The sequence below is a fragment of the Cornus florida genome, unplaced genomic scaffold (assembly GCF_030987335.1).
Source record: "Cornus florida cultivar Cherokee Brave unplaced genomic scaffold, ASM3098733v1 CherokeeBrave_3.0.0_Hap2_Chr10, whole genome shotgun sequence".
Taxonomy (NCBI): Eukaryota; Viridiplantae; Streptophyta; class Magnoliopsida; order Cornales; family Cornaceae; genus Cornus; species Cornus florida.
In genome coordinates, this window is record NW_026775580.1 from 112,018,324 (window position 1) to 112,041,698 (window position 23,375).

The following is a 23,375-nucleotide window of genomic DNA, read 5'->3' on the forward strand; positions in this document are numbered from 1 at the left end:
AAATAGAAAAGTCAAAGTTTCAATAGAAAACAACACAAGGGTAATACGATACTTGTAAAAAAATAATAATAAATAAATAAACATGTAACAATTACAAGATCTTCAAAATTAATAATACAAGGTCCCAAAAACATCAAAAGAGTAAAAAGTGTTTTTTCCAAAAAAACAAACGAAAAAAAACATATTAATAAAAAATGTTGCATTTAAAGTTTTAAACCCACGCAACTAGACCGAGAAACAGGCCCAATTTCATTTTTTTTTTTTACCAAAATTTTAAGCAACTGATATATAGAAAGTGATTGCATAGAGGCCTTCGGCCGAACAGCCCTAGTGTACTGCTGGGTCACAAAAAACAGCCCAATGAGGCAAAACAAGGGACAAGCAGAGTCCGTGTAATTTACCTCTTAAAAAAACAAACCGTGCTCTTCAATGGCGTCTTCGACGGTGCTGTCTAGGTTATCATCTCGTCTAAAACCTCTGGCTCTCAAACTCAATAAAAATGCGTCTAAATCAGCCAATACATCATCACTCATCAAATCGACCTCTCAGTCTCGGCCCTCCATTTCCGGTAGACGCATATATAGGTTTGACGTTTAAGCATCGGGTTTTTGTACTTTATCAATCGCATTCCATATTTTTGTATACATCTATGCACATGAAAACACTGTATATTACGTATATCAGTACATGTGTGTGTATGTGCTTTAATTATATATGTTTGGGGTGGTTAGATTACCGGTGGAGTTGAGCAGCTTGGAATCAATGATGCCATCGCACAGTGCTATAGCTTCGGCTCGCTTGAGGTCGAGCTTGTCCACAGATTCTCAATGCTGGGGATTAATTCCTCAAGGTGCGTTCTTTCATTTTTCTTGCCTTATTAATGAAATGTGGTGTACCACAACAAGATCACGACAGTTGATTACCCTTGTGTTTCATGATTTTATTACATGGTGTTGCTTTGTGAATTTTTATATATATTATTGTTGCTGTTTGTTTCTTTTTTTCTTTCTTTGGGGGCAATTTGGGAAGTGTTCACTAATACTTGCCAAAATAGAAATAGCATATAGGGGGAGAAATTTCGCTTCGAGCGGCAAGGAGTCTCCAAGGAGCTGAAGTCCTATTCTGAAAACTTACATCAAATTTTTTTTTTTTCCGTTGGTGAGAAACTCACAGATCCATTTGTCCCATAGGGACTTGAATTCTCTGTATTATCCTAATATATGAAAAGTGAGGATACACTAAGTGGTATGGGTCGGTCGTAGTTCGTTGGCATTGGATCGGGGCAAACAATTGAAGTATAACCCATACAAAAGCACCATGGAATGGGCTGATCTTGGATCCACTGAAGAGGACTGAGCCCATTGGAAAGAAGGCCCAAAAGAGATAGACCAGCAGCACTGGTAGTTGGCTATAAAAGGGCAGTGAAGAGAATGAAAGGGGGATTGGATTTTTGATTATTGAAAATGTGATAAAATTCTGTAAAAAGAAAAGATAGAAAAATCTTTGCATCTTCAATTGGCGTCGTCTGTGGGAATCGACGAAGAAGATCGATTCGAGCTTGATCAATATCATGTTAATTCAAGCGAATTCGTGAACTCAAAGTTTGATTTCTGGAAGCTGAATCCAGATCAGTGAGATTGTGGTTTGTTCAGAGAAGATTCTTGCTTGTTGTTGATTTTGAGGCATTTGCTTCGGAATTACGCAACTGTGATTTGTTCAATTGCAGTTAGATCCGGTGAATTCAAAGCTAGAAAAGCTCAGATCTAGCAAACGATGACCACGATTCGGTAAAGTTGAGTCCGGATCTGGCGAAATTCGCATCGGTAACGCTCAGATCTAGTTAAGAATTCGTAATTCATGCCTTTGCTTCGCTCCGGAATCATGATAGGGGGTGAGAACTCCAATACGGTAGAGAACGTCCAGTAGATGAAACTTGACGAGTTGATGAGCATGATCGAAGCTCTCCGGAGAGAGAATGCAGATCTAAGGACTGAAATGCAGCGTCAAGAAGTTTCGGTGATTCCGCGACCGCTCCCGGTAGGAGAAGAAGTTGCACGTACCGATGCGGCACATCCCGGCGAGGAGTTAGGGAACAATCAGACAGATCTTCACCGCGAGGAAGTCCGGCCAAACGATTTGCCGCCAAATCCTAGTCGCGTTGATAATCGTGAAGGATCAACTCATGTGGATCCACAGCGTGAACAGAACAAGCGAAACGAAGCTATGACTTTCGATCCACATCAAGAAACGCCCAGCCTCGTCACAAAGCTATATCGCCGTGGCACAATGAGTTTGTTGAGGACAGATCATTCGATCCGACTTATCGGCCTTCCGTGGCGACGTTCGACTATCGTAGCTTAGAGAGGAGATCTGTAGATCAGAGAGCAATCACAGGGTTCTAGAGGGAAAATGAAGTCCTCCGTTCAGCAGCTCGAATAGTTGATTCACCGTTCACCGATGAAATTCTGAATGCTTCGAGTCCGAGGAAATTTTCCATGCCCGTTTTCATCCTGTTCGACGGAACGACCGATCCGATCGATCATGTGTATCATATCCAGTTGAAAATGGCTCTGAACACTGAGAATGATTCATTGATGTGCAAGTGCTTCCCTACGAGTCTTGCTGGACCAGCGCTCAATTGGTTCAAGAACCTACCGAGGGGCTCAGTGGATAGTTTCCGAAGCTTGTGCGATCGGTTCATAAGCCAATATTATGGAAATAAGCGTCTAGCAAAGGACATTTCGAGCCTATTCACAATGAAGCAGTATGAGGATGAGCGTCTCCAAGCTTTCCTGACCAGGTTTAACCTTACTAAGAGTATGGTGATTGAATGTCATCCTTCTACGGCGGTTCAAGCATTTATACTGGCTATGACTCGTGGCACTCCATTCCACACAAGTTTGGTAGTGAATACGCCGAAGACTATGGATGAACTTAATGAAAGAGCTGATGGATTTGTGCGCTTGGAAGAAGAAGAGGTGGCTAAGGCTCGGAAGACATCCGTCATATCAACAGAGGAAAAAACCAAAGCAAAGATCAGACAAAAGCAGGTTCAGCCACAGCGTCAGCCCTCGTGGAAATCTGAGAAGAGGCCTAGGGAGGAAGAGTTGGTTACTCCATTGAAAGTTACCTTAGTAAGGTTGTACCAAGAAAATAAAGATAAGTTCCGATCTCCTTTACCAATCAGACAACCCCTCGAACAGAGGGATCAGTCTAAGCATTGTGCATTTCATTCTGACTTTGGCCATCAGACTAATGAATGCAAGAACTTAAGGAGACAGGTAGAGATGCTGATAGTCAGAGGGGAGTTCGCAAGTTATATTCAAGGTCCGGTGGTGGAACAGAACCGACCAATGGAGCACGTGAAGAGGAGTCAGAAGTCGAACTCTCACAATACGCAACCAGTTCAAGTAATCAATGCAATTCACGGCCGGCCTGAGCCTACCGAAGAGTCAGATGAGCTGCTTCGAACACGCCTTCGCCAGGCACGGATGAAGAGGAGGATAGGCAGTGTAAACTCTCTGCACCAACAGAGCGCATTAACACAAATAAAGTTTGACAGAACAGATTTATTGCGTGTTCAGATCCCTCATGAGGACCCGTTGGTTGTCAGTTTGACGGTAGCCAAATGTTTGGTACGCAGAGTTCTGGTTGATCCTGGAAGTAGTGCGAACGTCATGCCGAGGGACACACTTGATCGGCTCGGGATCAAGCCGGATCGGCTCAAATCCACTGGGAATCCTTTGCTAGGGTTTGATGGAAAACGAGTGGAGCCCATCGGTACGGTGGAGGTAGCAGTACACGCTGCAGAAAGGGTTCTAATGGAGACCTTTGTGGTTGTCGAGATTCATCCCTCTTACAACCTTCTGATGGGCAGAGGGTGGATCCACGGAGTTCAAGGTGTTCCTTTCACTCTGTATCAAGTAATGAGATGCCTGGGGCCAGACGGAACCAAGGTGATTGACATTCATGGGGACCAGGTTGCAGCTAAAGAATGTTATTCAGTAACGCTGAAGTATGCTGGAAAAGGGAAAGCTCTCGTCTGTTCAGCAAGCCCGGGATAACAATTACAGGAGCCTCCCTCCAAGCAGAGTGGGGAGGAGGAGCCAGTGGACTTGACCGAAGAACCCCTGATTGATGTGCAGATCGATCGGTTCCGACCGGAACGAACAACCAGAGTGGGGGAACAACTCGCCATGGAGGAGAAACAGGAGTTAGTTAATTTCTTGTCTCAAAACGCCAATGTATTTGCATGGAGCCACCTAGACATGCCTGGGATCGATCCTTTTGTATCCTGTCACTCCTTGAATGTTAATCCCAATGTAAGACCTGTAAAGCAGAAGCAGCGACGGTTTGCTCCAGAGCGCAATCGGATCATTGCCGAGGAGGTTGACAGGCTGCTTGATGCGGGATTTGTGCGAGAAGTGTATTATTCTGATTGGTTGTCAAACGTTGTTGTCGTGCAGAAGAAGAATGGGAAATGGCGAGTATGCATTGATTTCACCAATTTGAATAGCTTTCCGCTGCCGAAAATTGATCAAATGGTGGATGCTACTACTGGGTATGAGCGTTTAACCTTTTTAGATGCTTATTCAGGTTACAATCAGATCCTCATGGATCCTGCTGATGAAGAGAAAACTTATTTTGTTAACGAACGCGGGACGTATTGCTACAAGGTCATGCCATTCGGACTGAAGAACGCCGGAGCAACTTACCAAAGGCTTATTAGCAAAATTTTCAAGGGCCAAATAGGGAAGACCGTGGAAGCTTACATTAATGACATGGTGGTAAAAAGTAAGAAGAAAGTTGACCATCTAAACATCTACGAGACGTATTTGATGTGTTGAGGCAATATGGAATGAAGCTCAATCCACCCAAGTGCTCATTCGGTGTAAGTTCCAGCCAATTCCTGGGATATGTGGTTAATCATAGAGGCATAGAGGCAAGCCTTGCCCAAGCAGAAGCTCTGACCAAGAATGCCGAGCCGACGACAGTCAAAGAAGTGCAAACACTTATGGGACGGATTGCTGCACTGAGCCGGTTCATTTCCAAATTGTCGGATCGCTGCAAACCATTTTTTGACACAATACGAAGCCATGGCAGACAAGTTTGGGGGAATGAATAGCGCCTAGCATTGACTGCTCTGAAAGAGTATTTGCAGAACCTTCCGTTCCTGTCAGCTCCAGAACCGGGCGAAAAGCTATTTTTATATCTCGGGGTATCCAGCATCGCGACAAGTGGTGTTTTGATCCGCTGTGTAGAGGGGAAGCAATATCCAGTGTTCTATGTTAGCAAGACAATGACTGAGGCCGAACGACGTTATTCAAAGGCAGAGCGGGTGATACTCTCGCTAGTGCATGCAAAAAGAAAGCTCAGGCATTATTTTGAATCCCATCCTATCATCGTTCTAACTACTTTCCCTATCAGAGTAATCCTGCACAAACCGGACCTCTCAGCAAGGATGACGAAGTGGGCCATAGAGTTAAGCTCATTTGATATCACATTCGAACCCAGAATGGCAATCAAGGGGCAGGCGGTGGCAGATTTTTTACTAGAATGTGATTCAGAGGACGTGGAGGAAGACCTTCGTGGTTGCTTGTAGAAACTCTTTGTCGATGGATCCTCAAATCAGATGGGTGCAGGCATTGGGGTCAAACTGCAGACGCCAGAAGGTACGTCCTTGAATCAAGCGCTCCGGCTTGAATTCAGAGTTACCAACAATGAAGCGGAGTATGAAGCACTACTGGCAGGACTTAAGCTTGCCAAGGAGCTGAAGGTCAGGAATTTGATAGTTTTTAGTGACTCGCAATTAATTGTTCAGCAGGTGAATGGCGAGTATGAAACCAAAGATGAAACAATGGAAGCATATCGTTTTGCTGTTATGCGGGAAGCCAAAAATTTTGAAAAATTTGAATTCATTCAAATACCGAGAGAGCATAACGAGGATGCCGACCGGCTAGCATGTAGTGCCTCGGGTTTTGGAGAAACATTGGTAAGGGTGATTCCAGTAGGAATATTAAACCAGCCATCTATTTTTGAAGAACCTTCGGGCTCGGATCATTGGCAAGTGAATGTTATTCCATATGAGCCAAGCTGGATTGATCCGATCATAACTTACATCCGGGATTGTAGGTGCAAAATTTCGCTCAACCAATAATGATTAAGAAAAATAAAACAACTCACTCAATCAATAGTAAAAATAAACAAGAACAATATATGTCGAAGCGTAGAATTGCTTGATCCCTTTATTGGAGGTCTAAGCCTCTATTTATATACAAAAGATTGTAAAATTATGGTAGGACTCGCCTTACTTGTCCTCCAATTCTTTCTATATAAACATTCTTTACTAATAGAGTTCTTTCCATTGTCTAATTTTCCATACATAGAACTTGCCTTGTACAGAACTTCCTATCTCAGAATTTTCCTTCTACGGTAAATCCTTCAACTGGTAGGACTTGTGCATTCTTGAATAACTGGGCTGAACATACTTTGATCTGGCTGGGCTTGAGTAACGGACCGGATGTTAAATATTAACAAGTTGGACTGATGACCTCTTGATTCGGCCTTGATGGAGGTTGGAAGACAAATAACAATGGTCTTGGGCTAAAAATACACTCAATTTGGGCTTGAGCATGACGGGCCTTATATGTCCTTGAAATGTAGATATGTGTAGTGATGACGTGTACGCTTCTTATTGGAGGGAGTTTTTTTCCCTCCACACTTTGCCCCAAATTTCATTTTTAATTGAGTGACGGCTCCCATTAAAGAGGGAATTGAAACCGGTTTTTACTTTGCTTCAGAGACGGTTCGAGGACTTTCATTATTACTCCGTCGTATAAGATTCTGCAAGAGTTACATTCGCCCTAGCTGCACTCCTGCGTTCTTCATTCCATCGCCTTGTCAGGTTAGTTTTTTTTTGCATCTTTCTCTTCAATCTTTCATTATGAGTACTTCATCTACTCCCGAACGTATAGACATTGGGGATTCTGAATCCACACCTTCATCTTCCCCCGTTCGCATTAGGGCTCCCCCTCCTAGGATTTCTACAGATCGTCTTTCGTTGAATCAATTAGGTACTTCCCCCCTTCCAGCCGAGACATCTACCTCAGGCTCTGATAATGTTCTTACTCATGAAGAGAGGAAAGCAATCATCTCTATTCGCCGCATCAAGTTCTCTATTGCTTCGGTAATGGAAGAATTTGATATTCCTGAGGGAGTAGAAATTGTAGAATATCCCGAGGGTGCCGATTTTACCTCCGGCGAGGGAATTGAAGAGAGTGAGTTGCTTCTTTCGGTAGGGCATCTTAGTGCCCTCCGGTTCCCTCTTCACCCCTTCTATCATTTAGTTTTCAACAAGTTAGGTCTTGCCCCCTTTCAGGTAAATCCTAATTTCTTTCGCATCCTTTCGGCACTGTTGGTGCGCCGGAAATTAGAGGCTCTAGATTTGACCTTTGCCGACCTTCTGCTTACTTATAATATATCTAAGCATGGGACCGAGCCTGGTCGCTTCTTTTTTACCTCTCCCCTTCATCAGAGGATATGCACGAACCTTCCTTCATCCGAGAAGAAGTGGAAAGAAAGGATGGTTATAGTTAAAGGAAAATGGTTCGTGCCCCAATCAATTACGCTCCCCATCCCGCGCAAGTTCGGGAAATTAGGTATAGAATACTTAACCTCCCTTCATACCAAGTGTTCTGGCTGTTTTCCTTGCTAAGTCTTAATGTTTCGCCGTACTTATGAGTTTCTTGGTGTTCTTTCAGCTACATTCCCATCCTCCGCAGCAAGGAACAGACTTTCTTTTCTTGAGGAACGAGTCTGGAGTGACCCCTCGCCTATCGAGGACCTGCTAACTTCTTCAAACCTCAAGGATATTGCCTCCAGTGCTGTTGCTGCAGACCTCATGGATCTGTCTCTACCATCCTTTGATAGTTTCCCCATGACTGAGGAGGAGATACGGAGGGCTGAGGCTTTAAAAAAGAAAGCCGAAGATGCCCAACCCTTGGTCGTTATTAGGTCTACTGAGGGTGAGGTGGAGGCTGAGGAACCACCAATGAAGAAATCTCGCCCCAACCCCCCATCCTCTGGCAAGGGCAAGGTCCCTTCTAAAAGCAGAGGGAAAAAGGCTGGAGAGGCCGAACCTGAAGATGAAGTCAGGGCATATGTTCTGGCTGAAACTGGAGCTCCTTGGACTCCTTCCTTCACCAGGGCTGACAAGTCAGTCCTGCATTCAGGGGATTCTGTGATCACAGACCCTTCAGCTGCACTGGCTGTGGCCCGAGGGATGTGGCTCCCAAAGGACGAGGAAGCCATCAGCCAAATGGGATTGGAACAGCTACTCCCCTCTGCCCCGGTCCGGGCCATAGAGGTTTGTATTGCTCCTTCAAAATTATGTTACTCTTGCTTACTTATGTTTCCATTTATGCTCATATTTGTTCCTCTGTTATACAGGGTCTATACCATACCATGGCCCTCTGCGCCACTACTGAAGCCCAATCCCTCTCCATCAAGAAGCTGGAGAAGGATCTTGACAATGCAGAGAAGAGAGCCACCACTGCCTCTACCAATCTGAAGATAGCTTCTGAAGCCAAGGATGTGTATAAGAGGCAGTTGGCTGCCTCTGAGGCTAAGGTGGATTCTCTTCAGGCCGAAATTTAACGCTTGACCGAGGCTCTTACTACTTGCTTCAAGACGGGGAAGCAAATGCAGGGGCGCTACTCCTGTCTGGCACACCTGGCTAGTGCTAAAGCGTTCCGGTCTGGCTATAATCAGGGCTCAAGCCCTAGGACAATGGATCCGGACGCTTTTGACAAACAGGTGGGGGTGCACTTCCCATATGATGAAGGGCCACAGGCTTTGGAAGCTGAAATCCGCTTTGCCGAGATGGTGAAGGCGCACCTGAAGGGTACTCCTAGCTCTTCTGCCCCTGCGGCTTCAATTCCTCCTACCCCAAGTCCTACTGTAGTGGATGCTTTTGAATCTACTCCCTTCGATCCGAAGAGGAAGTAAATCCATGTATTTTGTTTTTATTGACAGTACCTTTGGGATAATAAATATAATTTTTAGGCTTTTAATACCTGATTTGTTTTTGCTGCATGCATAAAAATTGCCTAAGGCGACGCATGCATAAAAGTTGCATGCATAAAAGTTGCATGATCAGTAGTATGGCCCCCATTTTTATAGAAAGAAATAAATAGAGTAGAATTGTACTGAATATAGAAGCAAAATAAAGAAAAGTTTGGCTGACTGTGAACATACTCAGCCTTATTTGTGAAGAATTTGTAGCAAAATTGACAAACTTATTTAATGGAAATACCTTTTAAGATGTATTGCGTTCCAAGGACGCGCAATGGGACGTCCGTCAGCTTCGGCCAAACGATATGCTCCTTTCCCCACTACTTCGGTAACCCTGTAGGGTCCAGTCCAATTAGGTTCCAGTTTCTTTACATGAGCTGTCTCTTGCTTCAAAACCCAATCGCCTACCAAGAACCTACGGTACCGGACACGCTTGTTATAACTGTTACACACCTGCTGTTGGTATGCCACGAGCCGAATTGCTGCGGCATCTCTCTTTTCGTCCATAAGATCAAGGCTATGTTCGAGTTGTTGCTCATTGTTCCCTTCCAGTACCAAGGATGTCCGAAGGGTTGGGATTATTGACTCGGTAGGAATGACAGCTTCGGATCCATATGCCATAGCAAATGGGCTTTCTCCCGTGGGTCGTCTTGGAGTGGTTCGATAGGCCCAGAGCACTTGGGGGAGATTCTCGTACCATTTTGTCTTCAATTTCTCCAATTTTTTCTTTAAGCACCCAATTATCGTGCGATTAGTTATTTCAGCTTGCCCATTGCCTTGTGGATGACTAACTGCAGCCAATTTTTGCAAGATTCTATGTTCGTTAAAGAACTTTCTTGTACTTCTGTTATCGAGGTTCTTACCATTGTCCATTATGATGACTTTTGGTACCCCAAACCGGCAAATAATGTTGCTCCAAATGAAATGCTTTACTTCTTCGTGGGTGACGCTAGAGAAGGCTTCAGCTTCCACCCACTTGGTGAAGTAATCCGTAGCCAGAAGCACATGCTCATTTTTTTCCACGGTTTTGGGTAACGGTCCTACTACATCAATCCCCCATTGGGCGAACGGCCATGGATTAGCCATGGCGTGTAAACCTTCGGTAGGTTGATGCTTTATTGGACCATAGCGCTGACACTTGTCACATCTTCTTGAGTATTCTTCGGCATTCCGAGCCAAGTATGGCCAAAAATAGCCTTGGGTTAGAATTTTGTGTGCAAGGGATCTTCGTCCCGAGTGATTTCCACAATCCCCTTCATGAATTTGTTTTAGAATTGTGAGAGCCTCAGTAGGGGTTAAACACTTGAGATAAGGACCGGAGAATGACCTTCGGTATAACTGGTTATTGATGATTGAGTATTTAGCCGCGGTAAGCCTAAGCTTCCTTGCCTCAGCTTTTTGATTTGGGAGAACTCCTTCCTTGAGGTAGGCCTCGATTGGATCAATCCAGCATGGCTCGCGTGGACCTTCCGGGATCACCATCACCTCTTGCCGGGGATTAATGCTAGGTTCTTCGAGGACATCGATTGGAACAAGCCGAATCAACTCTTCGTCTGAAGATGATGCGGCTGTGGCCAATCGATCTGCTTCGGCATTTTCATCTCGTGGTACCTGATGGAATTCGATTTGATCGAACTCCCGGATGGCATTCTCTACAGCATCTTTGTATGACTTCATACGTTCCTCCTTGGGATAATAGTGCCCTGTCACTTGATTGATCACAAGCTGTGAGTCACTAAAAACTTTTAAGCACCGTACTTGTAGCTGTTTAGCTAGCTGAAGTCCGGCAAGCAACGCCTCATACTCGGCTTTGTTATTAGTAGTTGGGAAATCTAGCCAAATTGACTGCTGCAGCTTGGTACCCTCGGGTGTTGTAATGTCAATCCCGGCCCCTGCCCTTTTCTGGTTGGAAGAGCCATCAACCCGTAACTCCCAGTACGGCTCTTGAAGTGTCGGCTCCTCAGATTGATCTTCATATTCCAGTAGGAAATCCGCTATTGACTGCCCCTTGTGAGATACCTTTGGTGCATAGGTGATATCAAAAGAGCTAAGTTCAATAACCCATTTTGTAATTCGACCAGACAAGTCTGGTTTAGCTAGGATAGCCCGTATAGGGTGGTTTGTAAGTACCACTATGCTGTGAGATTCGAAATAATGTCGAAGTTTCCTCTTGGCATAAATTAACGCCAGGATTATCTTTTCCGTCTTGCTGTACCGTGTCTCGGCATCCGTCATTGTTTTGCTTGTGTAAAAGATTGGATGCTGAATCTTGCCTCCTCCTTTGATCAACACTGCGCTTGTTGCTACAGCTGATACTGCCAAGTACAGGATAAGAGTGTCTCCGGGCGTTGGAGCAGAAAGGATTGGGGGTTTTGTCATGTAGCTTTTCAATTGATTGAGAGCTTCCTGCTGCTGAGGTCCCTACATATCTTTGTTTTTGGATCGAATAGCATCAAAGAAATGTTTATACTTATCAGATAATCGGGATATGAACCGGCTGAGGGCCGCAACTCGGCCACTTAGAACTTGCACTTCCTTGCGGGTTTTTGCATCTTGGTTCTGTATGAGTGCCTTTGCCTGAGCTGGGCTTACTTCTATTCCTCTTTTATTTACAATGTGCCCGAGGAACTGTCTTGAAGAGACGGCGAAGGAGCACTTGGTGGGGTTCAGCTTCATATTGTATCTCTTGAGAGTATCAAAGACCTCCTGGAGGTGATTCGGGTGATCCTCTTTACGTATACTTTTGACCACCATGTCATCGATATAGGCTTCAACTGTTTTCCCCAGTAGATTATTGAAAATTTATTGACAAGTCGCTGGTAGGTGGCTCCGGCATTCTTTAGGCCGAAGGGCATCACTCTGTAGCAGTAAGTGCCCGTCTCTGTGATGAAAGCGGTTTTCTCCTCATCTTCAGGATTCATGGGAATCTGATTATAGCCGGAGTATGCATCGAGGAATGTGAGCCTCTCATAGCCTGTCGTAGCATCCACCATTTGATCAATCTTGGGCAGTGGGAAGCTATCTTTTGGGCAAGCTTTGTTAAGGTTGGTATAATCTACGCATACCCTCCATTTCCCATTCTTCTTTTGAACGACTACTACATTTGAGAGCCATTGTGGGTATTACACCTCTCGAATGAATCCTGCTTGTAATAGTTTATTTACTTCCTCGGCTATTATGCGATTCCGTTCAGGTGCGAACCGTCGGTGCCTCTGCTTGACTGGCCTGAATTCTGGGTTAACCCTCAAACTATGGCATGAGACCGTAGGATCGATCCCTACCATGTCCGAGTGATCCCAGGCAAAGTCATCCGAATTGCACCGAATGACCCTGATCAATGCTTCCTTCTCTTCGGCTGTGCAAGATGAGCCAATGTAGGTGACCTTCTGAGGGTCTCCGAGGACTACCTCTATAGCTTCGAGGGACTCCTCGGTAGGTGCTTCAGCCTCGGCTTCTTCCTCTACCTTGAGATACTTGGGCAGAGGGTACTGTAACTGCTATTTGATTGCGTCTTTGGGATTCACCTCTGACTGAGGTGATTTCGACGCCTTCTTTGCTTCATATAGTGTTAGCATGTAACATTCTTTTATAGCAACCTGGTCTCCCTAGAGATCGATGACCTCCCTGCCATCTGGGGATAAACACCTCATTACTTGATGAAGGGTAGAGGGGACTCCGTTCATACGATGGATCCAACCTCTCCCCATAATGAGGTTATAAGATGGATGAATCTCCGTCACGACAAAGTTCTCCTTCAGAGTCCTCTTTGCTGCAGTAACGGATAGATCGATCACCCCAAGCGGATTCACCTTAGTACCATCAAACCCCATTAGGGGGCTGGAAGTTGGCCTGATGGACGATAGTGAAACCCCCAGCTGATCGAAGGCTGCTTTTGTAATGATGTTGGCGCTACTTCCCGGATCTATCAGCACCCTCTTGATCATATAATTCACCACTAGGAGGCTGATGACCAAGGGGTCTTCATGCGGGCGCTGGACTCTAGACAGATCATTGTTACCGAATCCAATGTTGATGCTGCCTGACGCAATCGTGTTTACCGAAGACAATCTTCGTAACTTATGAGCCTCTCTCAACCTAGATCTGTATAACTCTTCAGACTCTTCATCATCCTCTGACCTTCCGTGTATGGCATGGATAACCTTTACCTGACCGCCCTCTACCCGTCGAGGGTTAACCTCCCGAGGTTTTACGTGCTCCTTCGTGGTGAGATACTCCACCAACTCTCCTCTCGCTATCATGCTTTCTACCTGTCGCTGAAGGGACCTGCAGTCATTGGTGGTATGCCCATAGTCTCTATGGTAGGCACAATGTTTGCTTTTGTCCCTCTGCTCCAAGGGTTGTTTCATGGGCTGAGGAGTTGCGAACCTCGTCTTATTCTCTTGGAACAGGCGCGCTAAGGTAGTACGGAGAGGGGTAAGCCTGTCCTCTGTCCTTTGCCTCTTCTCAGGCGCTTGGGTGACTTGTGTGGCGGCATGAGGAACCTTCTGCATCCTTGTGCTTGCAGCTTTCTCTCGAGACTTGTTTTCCACTGTGACGAGGGTAGCGTGCTGTGCACGGTGGGCTACGTTTTCCTCCAACCGAATGTGGATTTGTGCCCTAGCGTTCAAAGTCTGCATATCCGGGGGGGAATATTTGATCAAGGATGTGTGAAACTTGGTTCCTTGGATCATTGCCAACTTAAATGTTTCGATTGTCGTGGCAGGGTGGCAATCTGCTATCTCCGAGGCTTCCATGTTAAACCTGGATAAGAAATCTTGCAGAGTTTCTCCCTTCCTTTGCCTTATGGTGAAAAGGCTGGCAATACTTTTCTTCTGCTTCTTATTTCCGCAATACTGGGCTAAGAACATAGTGCACAAGGTCTCATAATCAGGGATAGACTTGTGTGGCCTATTCTTAAACCATTCTAACGCTGCTCCGGTTAAACTGGTAGGAAAAACCTTACACATCCACGGATCGTTATGATCGTCCAGTGCCATCTTTTGCGCATAATGATCGAGATGCTGAGAGGGGTCTCCTGCCCCATCGAACTGGGTGAAGGATGGCATAGTGAACTTCCTTGGTCTCTCCACAAGGTACACATCATCAGTAAAGGGGGTTTTGACCAAGGAGTTCTTGTGCTCTCTAGCCATCTCGGCTGGTGTCTGAATTCTTAATAGCTTTTTTTCGTCGAAGGCATCTTGTACGCGTGCGCCATCTGGAATGCCATTGGACCATACCGTAAGCTTATGGCTGGACTCGGCCTGTTCGTCCTGTGTGCGACGCGGGAGATTATCCGAAGCAACCGCCTCGGACCTCGTCCCTTGCTGTTGCTGAACCTCATTAGGTCGAGCCCCGTTGGCTGGAGGCTCGTGAACTGGAGGTAAATTCTGGATGGGGGGTGGTGCTGCAGCATCGCCTGGTGGTGGTTGTGGCGTTAGCCTGGCCATTGCCGTGTGCAGCGTATGAGTTTGCTGCTGAAGTGCAGCTATCTGGGCGACACTCGTATCGTTTGCTTGCCGGAGTGTCTCAAATTGGTGCAAGAACTCCTCTCGCATCTTTTGCATCAATTCTATCTGTTGATTCATTGCTGACTCTCTGTTTGACATTCCAGATACGACTAAGGATTTGATTTGAAGAACAAGTGGGAGTATATTTTTATACGATTCCCACAGACGGCGCCAAAGTGTAGGTGCAAAATTAAACAACTCACTCAATCAATAGTAAAAATAAACAAGAACAATATATGTCGAAGCGTAGAATTCCTTGATCCCTTTATTGGAGGTCTAAGCCTCTATTTATATACAAAAGATTGTAAAATTATGGTAGGACTCGCCTTGCTTGTCCTCTAATTCTTTCTATATAAACATTCTTTACTAATAGAGTTCTTTCCATTGTCTAATTTTCCATACATAGAACTTGCCTTGTACAGAACTTCCTATCTCAGAATTTTCCTTCTACGGTAAATCCTTCAACTGGTAGGACTTGTGCATTCTTGAATAACTGGGCTGAACATACTTTGATCTGGCTGGGCTTGAGTAACGGACCGGATGTTAAATATTAACAAGTTGGACTGATGACCTTTTGATTCGGCTTTATGGAGATTGGAAGACAAATAACAATGGTCTTGGGCTAAAAATAAACTCAATTTGGGCTTGAGCATGACGGGCCTTATATGTCCTTGGAATGTAGATATGTGTAGTGATGACGTGTACGCTTCTTATTGGAGGGAGTTTTTTTCCCTCCACAGGGATGGTACTCTGCCTGAGCAAAGAGATGAGGCTAGGAAAATCAAATCGAATGCTGCAAAGTCCGCCATAGTGCATATCCAGTTGTACAGAAGATCTTTTTCCGGGCCGTACTTAAAGTGCGTCACCCCCACAAAGGCTCGGCAGATACTGCGAGCTATTTATGAGGGTGTATGTGGAAACCATTCAGGAGGAAGGTCTTTAGCGCACAAAGCAATGACACAAGGGTACTTCTGGTCGAACATGTCGCGAGATGCAGAAGAATTATCCAGAAGGTGCGATAGGTGCCAAAGGTTCGGACCACTGATCCACCAACCACCTGAGGACTTGCACGTAATGGCCACACCATGGCCTTTCGCACAATGGGGGATGGATGTGGTTGGTCCTCTGCCAACTGCCAGAGGTCAGAACAAATATGTGTTGCTGGCTGCAGATTACTTTACTAAGTGGGTGGAAGCAGAACCGTATCCGAGCGTGACTCAGACTCATGTGAGACGGTTCATTTGGAGTAATATTATTTGCCGTTTTGGTGTTCCGAGGTCAATTGTCATGGATAATGGCACCAACCTTGACAACAAGCAAGTAAGTGAGTTGTTGGAGGAATATGGAGTTAATCAAAAGCTGGCGGCAGTAAGTCATCCCCAGGCTAATGGATAAGCAGAAATCACGAATAGAACAATCTTTGCTTGCATCAAGAAGAAGCTTGAACATAAGAAAGGAAAATGGTTAGACGAACTGCCGAACGTCTTGTGGGCTTATAGAACGACCCCAAGGCGACCTACCGGAGAAAGCCCATTCGCCATGGCATATGGTACCGAGACAGTTATACCGGTCGAACACCTGGTTCCAACTATCTGAAGCTTGGCATGGAACCGAGAGCATAACGACAGTATGTTGAGGTTCAACCTCGATATGTTGGAGGAAAAGAGAGATGCAGCGGCAGTAAGGCTTGCATCCTACCAACAGACACTTATGAATAGTCATAACAAAAAGGTAAAACATAGAGACTTTGCACAGGGTGATCTGGTTCTGAAGAAGAAGGTAGGAATGGTTAAAAAAATGGTGGCACCTTGGGAAGGCCCATATAGGGTTGCAGAAGTGTTAGGGAAGGGAGCTTACACTTTAGAAACCATGGCCGGAAGGCTGGTCAACAAGCCATGGAATGCTACGTCTCTGAAAAGGTATTATCAATAGAAAATTGAGTTCCAATTTTATCATTGATCATTCTCAAATTGTGTATGCACGAATGAATGAAATTTTGAAATCCATAAAGAGCTATCTTCTTGTGAAAAAATTGAATGTTTAAAAATCAGCAAAGTAAGTGGCAGCTGGCACTATGAGCCGAACGCCAAAAACTTGCCCAAAATATAAAAGAGTGAAAGTGGCAAGTGGTATTCTAGCCGAGCGCCAACCACTCAGCAAGTAAGTGGCAGCTGGCACTATGAGCCGAACGCCAAAAACTTGCCCAAAATATAAAAGAGTGAAAGTGGCAAGTGGCATTTTAGCCGAGCGCCAACCACTCAGCAAAGTAAGTGGCAGCTGGCACTATGAGCCGAACGCAAAAAACTTGCCAAAAAATAAAAGAATGAAAGTAGAAAGTGGCATTCTAGCCGGTCAACGCTAGAAACTTGCAAAAAAAAAAAAAAAAAAAAAAAAAAAAAAAAAAAAAAAAAGGTTCTAACTAGAAGCAGTTGCCCCGTCAGCTTCTTGATGGTGCTGAACGGCCTCCTCATCATTGTTGGCGTTACCATCCTTACGGGGAGGAGTATCGAGCTGAATGACAGAATCATTCTGCTGAGTCCTATCCTCAATAGCATTGGAAGAATCATTCCGCCGAGGATTATCTTAAGCAGCAGTGACAGATGGAGTCACGGTGGATAGAGGAAGAACGTCCAAAGTCAGAGCGGTAGAAAGAATAGGAGTGATCCGGGAAGAGGCAATCTCTTGGCACTCATCAAATATGCCCTCAGCAGGGGTGGAGTCTGGATCGGCATAAATACCCGGAGGATCAATCTCCAGCTCCCTGTCAACCTCATCAGGGGTAGAACCAGTCTGACCCTCACTCGGAACACGATCGGCATAACCCTCTCGGAACCCCTGAGCATATCTGAGGGCCCCAACTCTGGAAAACTGAGCATGCAGAGCTAGCATACCACCATTTACCCTACTAATGGTGTCGAGGAAAGCATTGCGCTCGTCCAAAGCCCTTTTCTCAAAGGCCATCCGAGCGGATTGCTCATTGCTCAGAAGGCGTAGCAGTTCTTCCTTTTCAGTCTTAAGGGATTCTCGTTCGGTGTGCCAGATGCTCTTTTCGAGCTGCAAAGCATTCCTCTCATGCTGAAGAGAGTCCGTCTCCTTCCTCAGGGAGTCCCTCTCCTTTTCAACTTTGCCGAGCTGAACCATCAACCCGGTCTTCTGAGCAGCCAAAGCATCGTCCTCCTTGTTAGCTGCACCAAGGCTGTCAGAAAGCGTGCGAACCTTGGCATTCACCAGCTCAACCTGCTTTTGCATAGCCATCATCCCGTACAGGGTCTGTAGAGATATACATGACAATTAGTTAAGCCGAGCAAATGGTTAGAAGAAATCAAGTGTAAAGACTGTATGAAGATTCATTGACTAAGAGGCAGAAGTTACCTCCATGGCAGATAGGGGAAACCGGCTGAACACTTCTCTCTGAGACAGACCCTTGGCTACCTCATTGTCCTTAGGAGTCCACATGCTCCTGTAGTATGCCATAGCGGTCTGACCATCCTTGAACATGGTCTCATTCGGCTTTACGGACGATCCGTCTGTTCCAATGAAGCGAGGGTTCCATGGTGCCGTTCCTGAGGCAGAGGCATGCCCAGAACGGGTAGGGGGCCTGGTCAGAGGAGGCCTGGTTAGAGGATGCACGGACACATTCGGCCCAGAAGGCCTAACCCTCTATGACAAAGGAACGTCATCGAGGCTGAGGGCACTATCAGGCTGATGCCTTTTTCCTCTTGTCTTTTCCCGTGCGGAAGCAGTAGTAGAACTGGGAAGGTTACTGACAGAGGGGGTCACGTTCGGACTAGCGATCGTTGTGTTGGAGATCGGGTCAATAACCGTCACGATCGGATCGGTGGAAGGAGTGGTATCAGAAATGGTGGCGGAGGAAGATACTGAAGCTGGAGAAGAAGTTGCTGCAGGGGCAACAACGGGCCTGGGGGCAGTTTTTCTCCTGCCAAAGGAAGGGATCTGGAGTTGACTCATTGTCTTGTCGAGGGCTGAGAGAGCAAGGAGGTTGTCTGAAGTGAGGAGGTCCGAGCAGGAGGGAATGTCGGTCAGAACGTACTGCTTCAGGTAGTTATCCCTATCCCTGCACACACCGTAGCTCAAATCATCACAAGGAATGCCTAAGGAACGGCACAAGAAAGTACAAAAACGAGGAATGCAAATCTCGCAAGGACAGTCACTCTTATGGGTTTTGTATTTCTTATAAGAAGGGACAGAGCACTCTCCAAAAGCGCTCGGGATAGGGAAATCCTCTGCAGCTGGAGAAAACCAGGCTCCCCTAACCCCAATTATATTTTTCCTCCAACCCTTCTCGGATTTGATCTTATCTTTGCAGATGGACCTCTTCTCAATGGGGTAGAAGTGGTAAAACGGTTCACCAGTTCTAATTTTGCTAACCTTATAACAGAGGAGAAGATCTACGAGGTCCAGATCTAGACCTCTGTCACGGATCAGAAGCAACATAACAGATAAAATCCTAAGGAATTTTCGGTTTACTTGCAAAGGGGAAAGTTTCAGTTTATTAAAAGCGTAGCAAAAGAAGGGATGCAAAGGGAACCTAAGGAGGTTAAGATGAAGGTGTGGAAACAGAACCTTGCCGGGAAGAAGGCCAGCACCGGTTCTAATATTCACCTCTTTAGGACAATTTCTAATTTGTATATCGTCAGGAAGGTGAAGTCTCATGCGAAGAACATCTAGATCTACAGTCATGGCGAGAATGAATGAAGATTTTAAGGAAGAAAAAGAGGTCTTCCGAAAGAAAAAGGCAAATGAAACTAACCTCAGAAAGTGACAACGTCAAAGGGTACTGCAAGGTCACTGGAAAAATGAGCTTTTGTGAGAAATCGCTGGAGAAGATTCGAGCAACAAAAAAGTGAGATGGAGATGGTAAAGAGAATCGATAGAACATCTACGAGGCTTATAAAGACAAGGTGGGCCCGAGAGCCGAGGAGTCAGGAAAGCGAGGAGTTTTTTGAATCTCGAAGTGCCGACCCCCAAATCTAACCATCCATTCTCCCATGCGATCTTCTCAAGCCGTCAGGTCATGATTAACAGCCTCTAATAATTACCCCCTAATTAATAGGGAGTAATTATGGGGGCAGTTGAGGATACACTAAGTGGTATGGGTAGGTTGTAGTTCACTGGCATTGGATCGGGGCAAACAATTGAAGTATAGCCCATACAAAAGCACCACGGAATGGGCCGATCTTGGATCCACTGAAGAGGACTGAGCCCATTGGAAAGAAGGCCCAAAAGAGATAGACCAGCAGCACTGGTAGTTGCCTATAAAAGGGCAGTGAAGAGAATGAAAGGGGGATTGGATTTTTGATTATTGAAAATGTGATAAGATTCTGTAAAAAGAAAAGATAGAAAAATCTTTGCATCTTCAAAAAGGTACTGGAATTCCTTTCCTAAGCAGCACTGAAAGTGCCGTTAACATGTCACAATACTTCTTGTTATGGCACTTTGAAGCGACAAACAGCTCTATAACTTCACGATGCTCAATTTTGATTTTTGCTAAACGTAACATTCTCTTCTTGATAAAGTTTTCCTAGTTTATGGAAGCCTTCTTTTGATACATCGAGTTACTTCAATCATTAGTTCAAGCCTTTGTTGTGATGATTTCCTTTGCTCTTTTTTGTTGACCAACACTGGATCTCCTTTAAATCATCTTGAATTGGGTTTACGATCTTGAGTGTTGTAGCCATGGCTCACAGTTGATTGGCTCTAATACCTAGTGATGAGTACTTTCATCCCTATTATAAAATAAAAATAGAACAGAAAGGGAGAAAGCCAACTTCAAGGTGGAACCAGCTTATTTGAAATTCCTTGGTGCTCGTGAATACCATATGGCATCTACCAGACTACCAACATATAATAATAAAAGATAACTGCTAAAAACTACCATTTACCAACCCCAATCATCTTATCTAATCCTAATACTATCGTAACTATCCTAATTATGTACATGTGTGTATGTTTTTTTAATAAATTATTTGACATTATCCTAATATATGGAGTCATGCTGAAATAGATACACATGAGCAGTGTGAAATCACTTGAGAGGTGAAAATGCAATTTGAATTAAAAAAAAAAAATGTCTTGAAAATGATGCAACAAACAGAGGGTTCAAAAAACTTGAGCACAGGATTCTGTTGAAACTTGAAATAAATAGGAAATGTTAGGAAAAGTATACCAAACTTGAAATTTGACTAGACTTCAATAAACCGTTGGTCTTAGAAGTAGATTCACGCGAAATACCAGTCAGCATCTTCAAAAACCTTTTTTATTTGGGTTTAGCATGATTTAAAACCAAAAAATAACATTAGGTTTGTATAATAATGAAAAAAAATGACAGCTTTTTTATAATTCCTCCTCAAACAAAAAAATTGAGTCTTTATTGGTCGATATGTGTTTTTTGGATGCCATGATTGTCCCAATTTATTGAAATGGAAGATCTGTAAAGGAATTTTTTGAGTAGCAATGTTTTGTGGATTAAGATGTTGTATTGTGCATAAATGGAATTCAATTTTAGGGCGATGGAAGGGTCGATTAAAGACATAACTAGAAATGCATGCATTTTGGACACTCTTGGAGCAGACTCATGAGGTGATATATTGAACATCAAGTGAGAGAGTTTGTATTTTTGGACACAATAAAAGAGAATTAATGGCACCTTGAGATGATGTTTGTGAGTATGAAGAGCAAGTGTAAAGGAGATGAGATGAAGTCTGAAATGCTATAATAGAATTAGTGTTACTTTATGGTTGAAAAAGTGTTACTTTATGGTCAAAGGAAGACAGGATGTTTAACATATTGAAAGCAAAGAAAATTTTTGTTGCCTTTGTCAATTGTTGGGATAAGACTTTTTATTATTGGGCTGCTACCTAATCTTATATAATCGGCTAATTTCTAATATTTACTAAATATATATTGCTGCTTATTCATCGCGCTACATATCATATGGATTTTCTTCTGATCTTACTAGCATTCCTTCAATTTGATTGGTGGAGGCTGATGTTTTCCATTCATCGGTTCATTGGATGCACATTTCTAGTTAACAATTTTTATTCCTTGCCACATCTCTTTTACCCTCTGCCTGTGATTTTAATTGAATTAAGATAATAATACTTTTAAATTAGAGTATCTTTTTGCAACTACCTTTTATTAAAATATTTTTTTCAATAACAAAGTTGCAATCTCACGCTTTGGCTAAATTTTTGAAGCCTGTAGGCTCATGTATATTCTTCATCATTCTTGCTGTCCAAAACTGGATATTCTTCATCAGCGTGGACTTTTTGGGTTCTTTGGGTCCATAGGACTTCCCCTTTCTCTTTTTTGGTTTTTGTACAGCTCTTGGGACGCATTACCCTTTTGAACGTTTTCTAATACATTTTTACTTATCAAAAAAAAAACTGGATATTTTGGAATTAAAATGTTGTAAGCAAGAACTAGGACTTTTTCCCAGGATTTAGATTTACTTTGACCTTTTTATTGTGGTAAGAGTGGTGGATGAAGAAAAGTTTTTTCATTAAATATCCACTTCGCAATCAACTATTTTCAAAATGTTGTATGTAGTTGGCCCAAAATTTGTTTTGCTATTTGAAAAGTTCTCCAATCCTTGTTTTAATCCTCTGCCAATCTCGTGTCTTTTGTGAAAACCTTGTGATTCATTGATCAAATTGGTACATTGATAGGATTTGAGCATATTCCACATTAAGTACATGTTGTGGAAAATTGGCCTCTTTATCCTAAAACTGAACTACTTGAATTTGTGTCTTAATTTATTTGGCGTACCTTTTTTTTTTTCTTCACAATATTAAGTAACATTTGAGACTATCTATCATAATAATATGTTGTTCATGATGCAGGCATCTCACTACCTTTATGACAGTCTATATGCAGAAAGTTGTGAGGCGGATTTTCTTTGAGTAGGAACGTAGGTCTCCTGTTGCCTTTTTGTATTGTTTTTACTGCAAAGATAAAGGAATTGAATGGTTTCCTTTGTATCGTGAAGGAACATCTGCCTGTATTGGTGTTGACTAGCAATATGCCACCCTTCATAATTTTACTGATCTAGTTTCTTTGAGAGGCTTGATAAATTGTTGTTTTGTTAATAAGGAAGTTTGATGAATTATCTTTTAGAAGAGGTTCCAAAGTAATTTGTAACCTGAGTAACACCACAGCTCTAAGAATACACTTAATTTGTAACCTGTTTTGTATGAAAATCGCATCGATTTTATGTTTCTTTCAATGTGATAAATCGGTTGGTTGGCATATTTAATTTGTCACAAGGTTGATGGCGGATGTGTTTTGCTTCTTTTGCGAGTAAATTTTTTTCATAGCAGAAGCAGGAGCTTTTTGGTCCTCATGTTATGTTATTATACTAGAAGACACTAACTTTGAATTGAAGCAGTTATATATGAAACTTGCCTTGTTAGCCACAGCCATTGTGCGAGTCTAGTTAGGGCCTAGGGGGGAGATTCCAATCTGCTTAAGTATGGTGCAGAATTAGGAGCACAAGTCACAAACCATTTGGTAGGCTTCTACTCTCTGCTCCATCAAGCGATTCAAGCCTTGATCGCTCTGTATTGCAAGGCAACCATTTTGAACGCACCGAGGACATTTGATTTCTGCCATCTTCAACTCCATAGCAGTGGGATTAAGACAACTACGAATGATTTAGGGCAATTATGAGTTTGAAATGCTAAAATTCTCCATTTTTTCATGTTTGAATTTGCATAACAATTAGAGTCACGGACAATTATGCCTAGGATGTATTTTATTTTATTTTTAATTTTTTTG

The 23,375-nt window shown here is 43.8% G+C and overlaps 1 protein-coding gene across 1 annotated transcript; it reads left to right on the forward strand.

Annotated features, from left to right (window-relative positions):
• The first annotated feature begins 297 nt into the window (after nt 1–297).
• LOC132277195 (protein NUCLEAR FUSION DEFECTIVE 6, mitochondrial-like) lies at nt 298–22,824 on the forward strand. The gene is made up of 3 exons (XM_059778973.1): nt 298–584; nt 732–850; nt 22,442–22,824. Exons 1-3 carry the CDS (start codon nt 430–432, stop codon nt 22,459–22,461), a joined length of 294 nt encoding a protein of 97 aa, XP_059634956.1. The 5' UTR covers nt 298–429; the 3' UTR covers nt 22,462–22,824.
• Nucleotides 22,825–23,375: the final 551 nt, after the last annotated feature.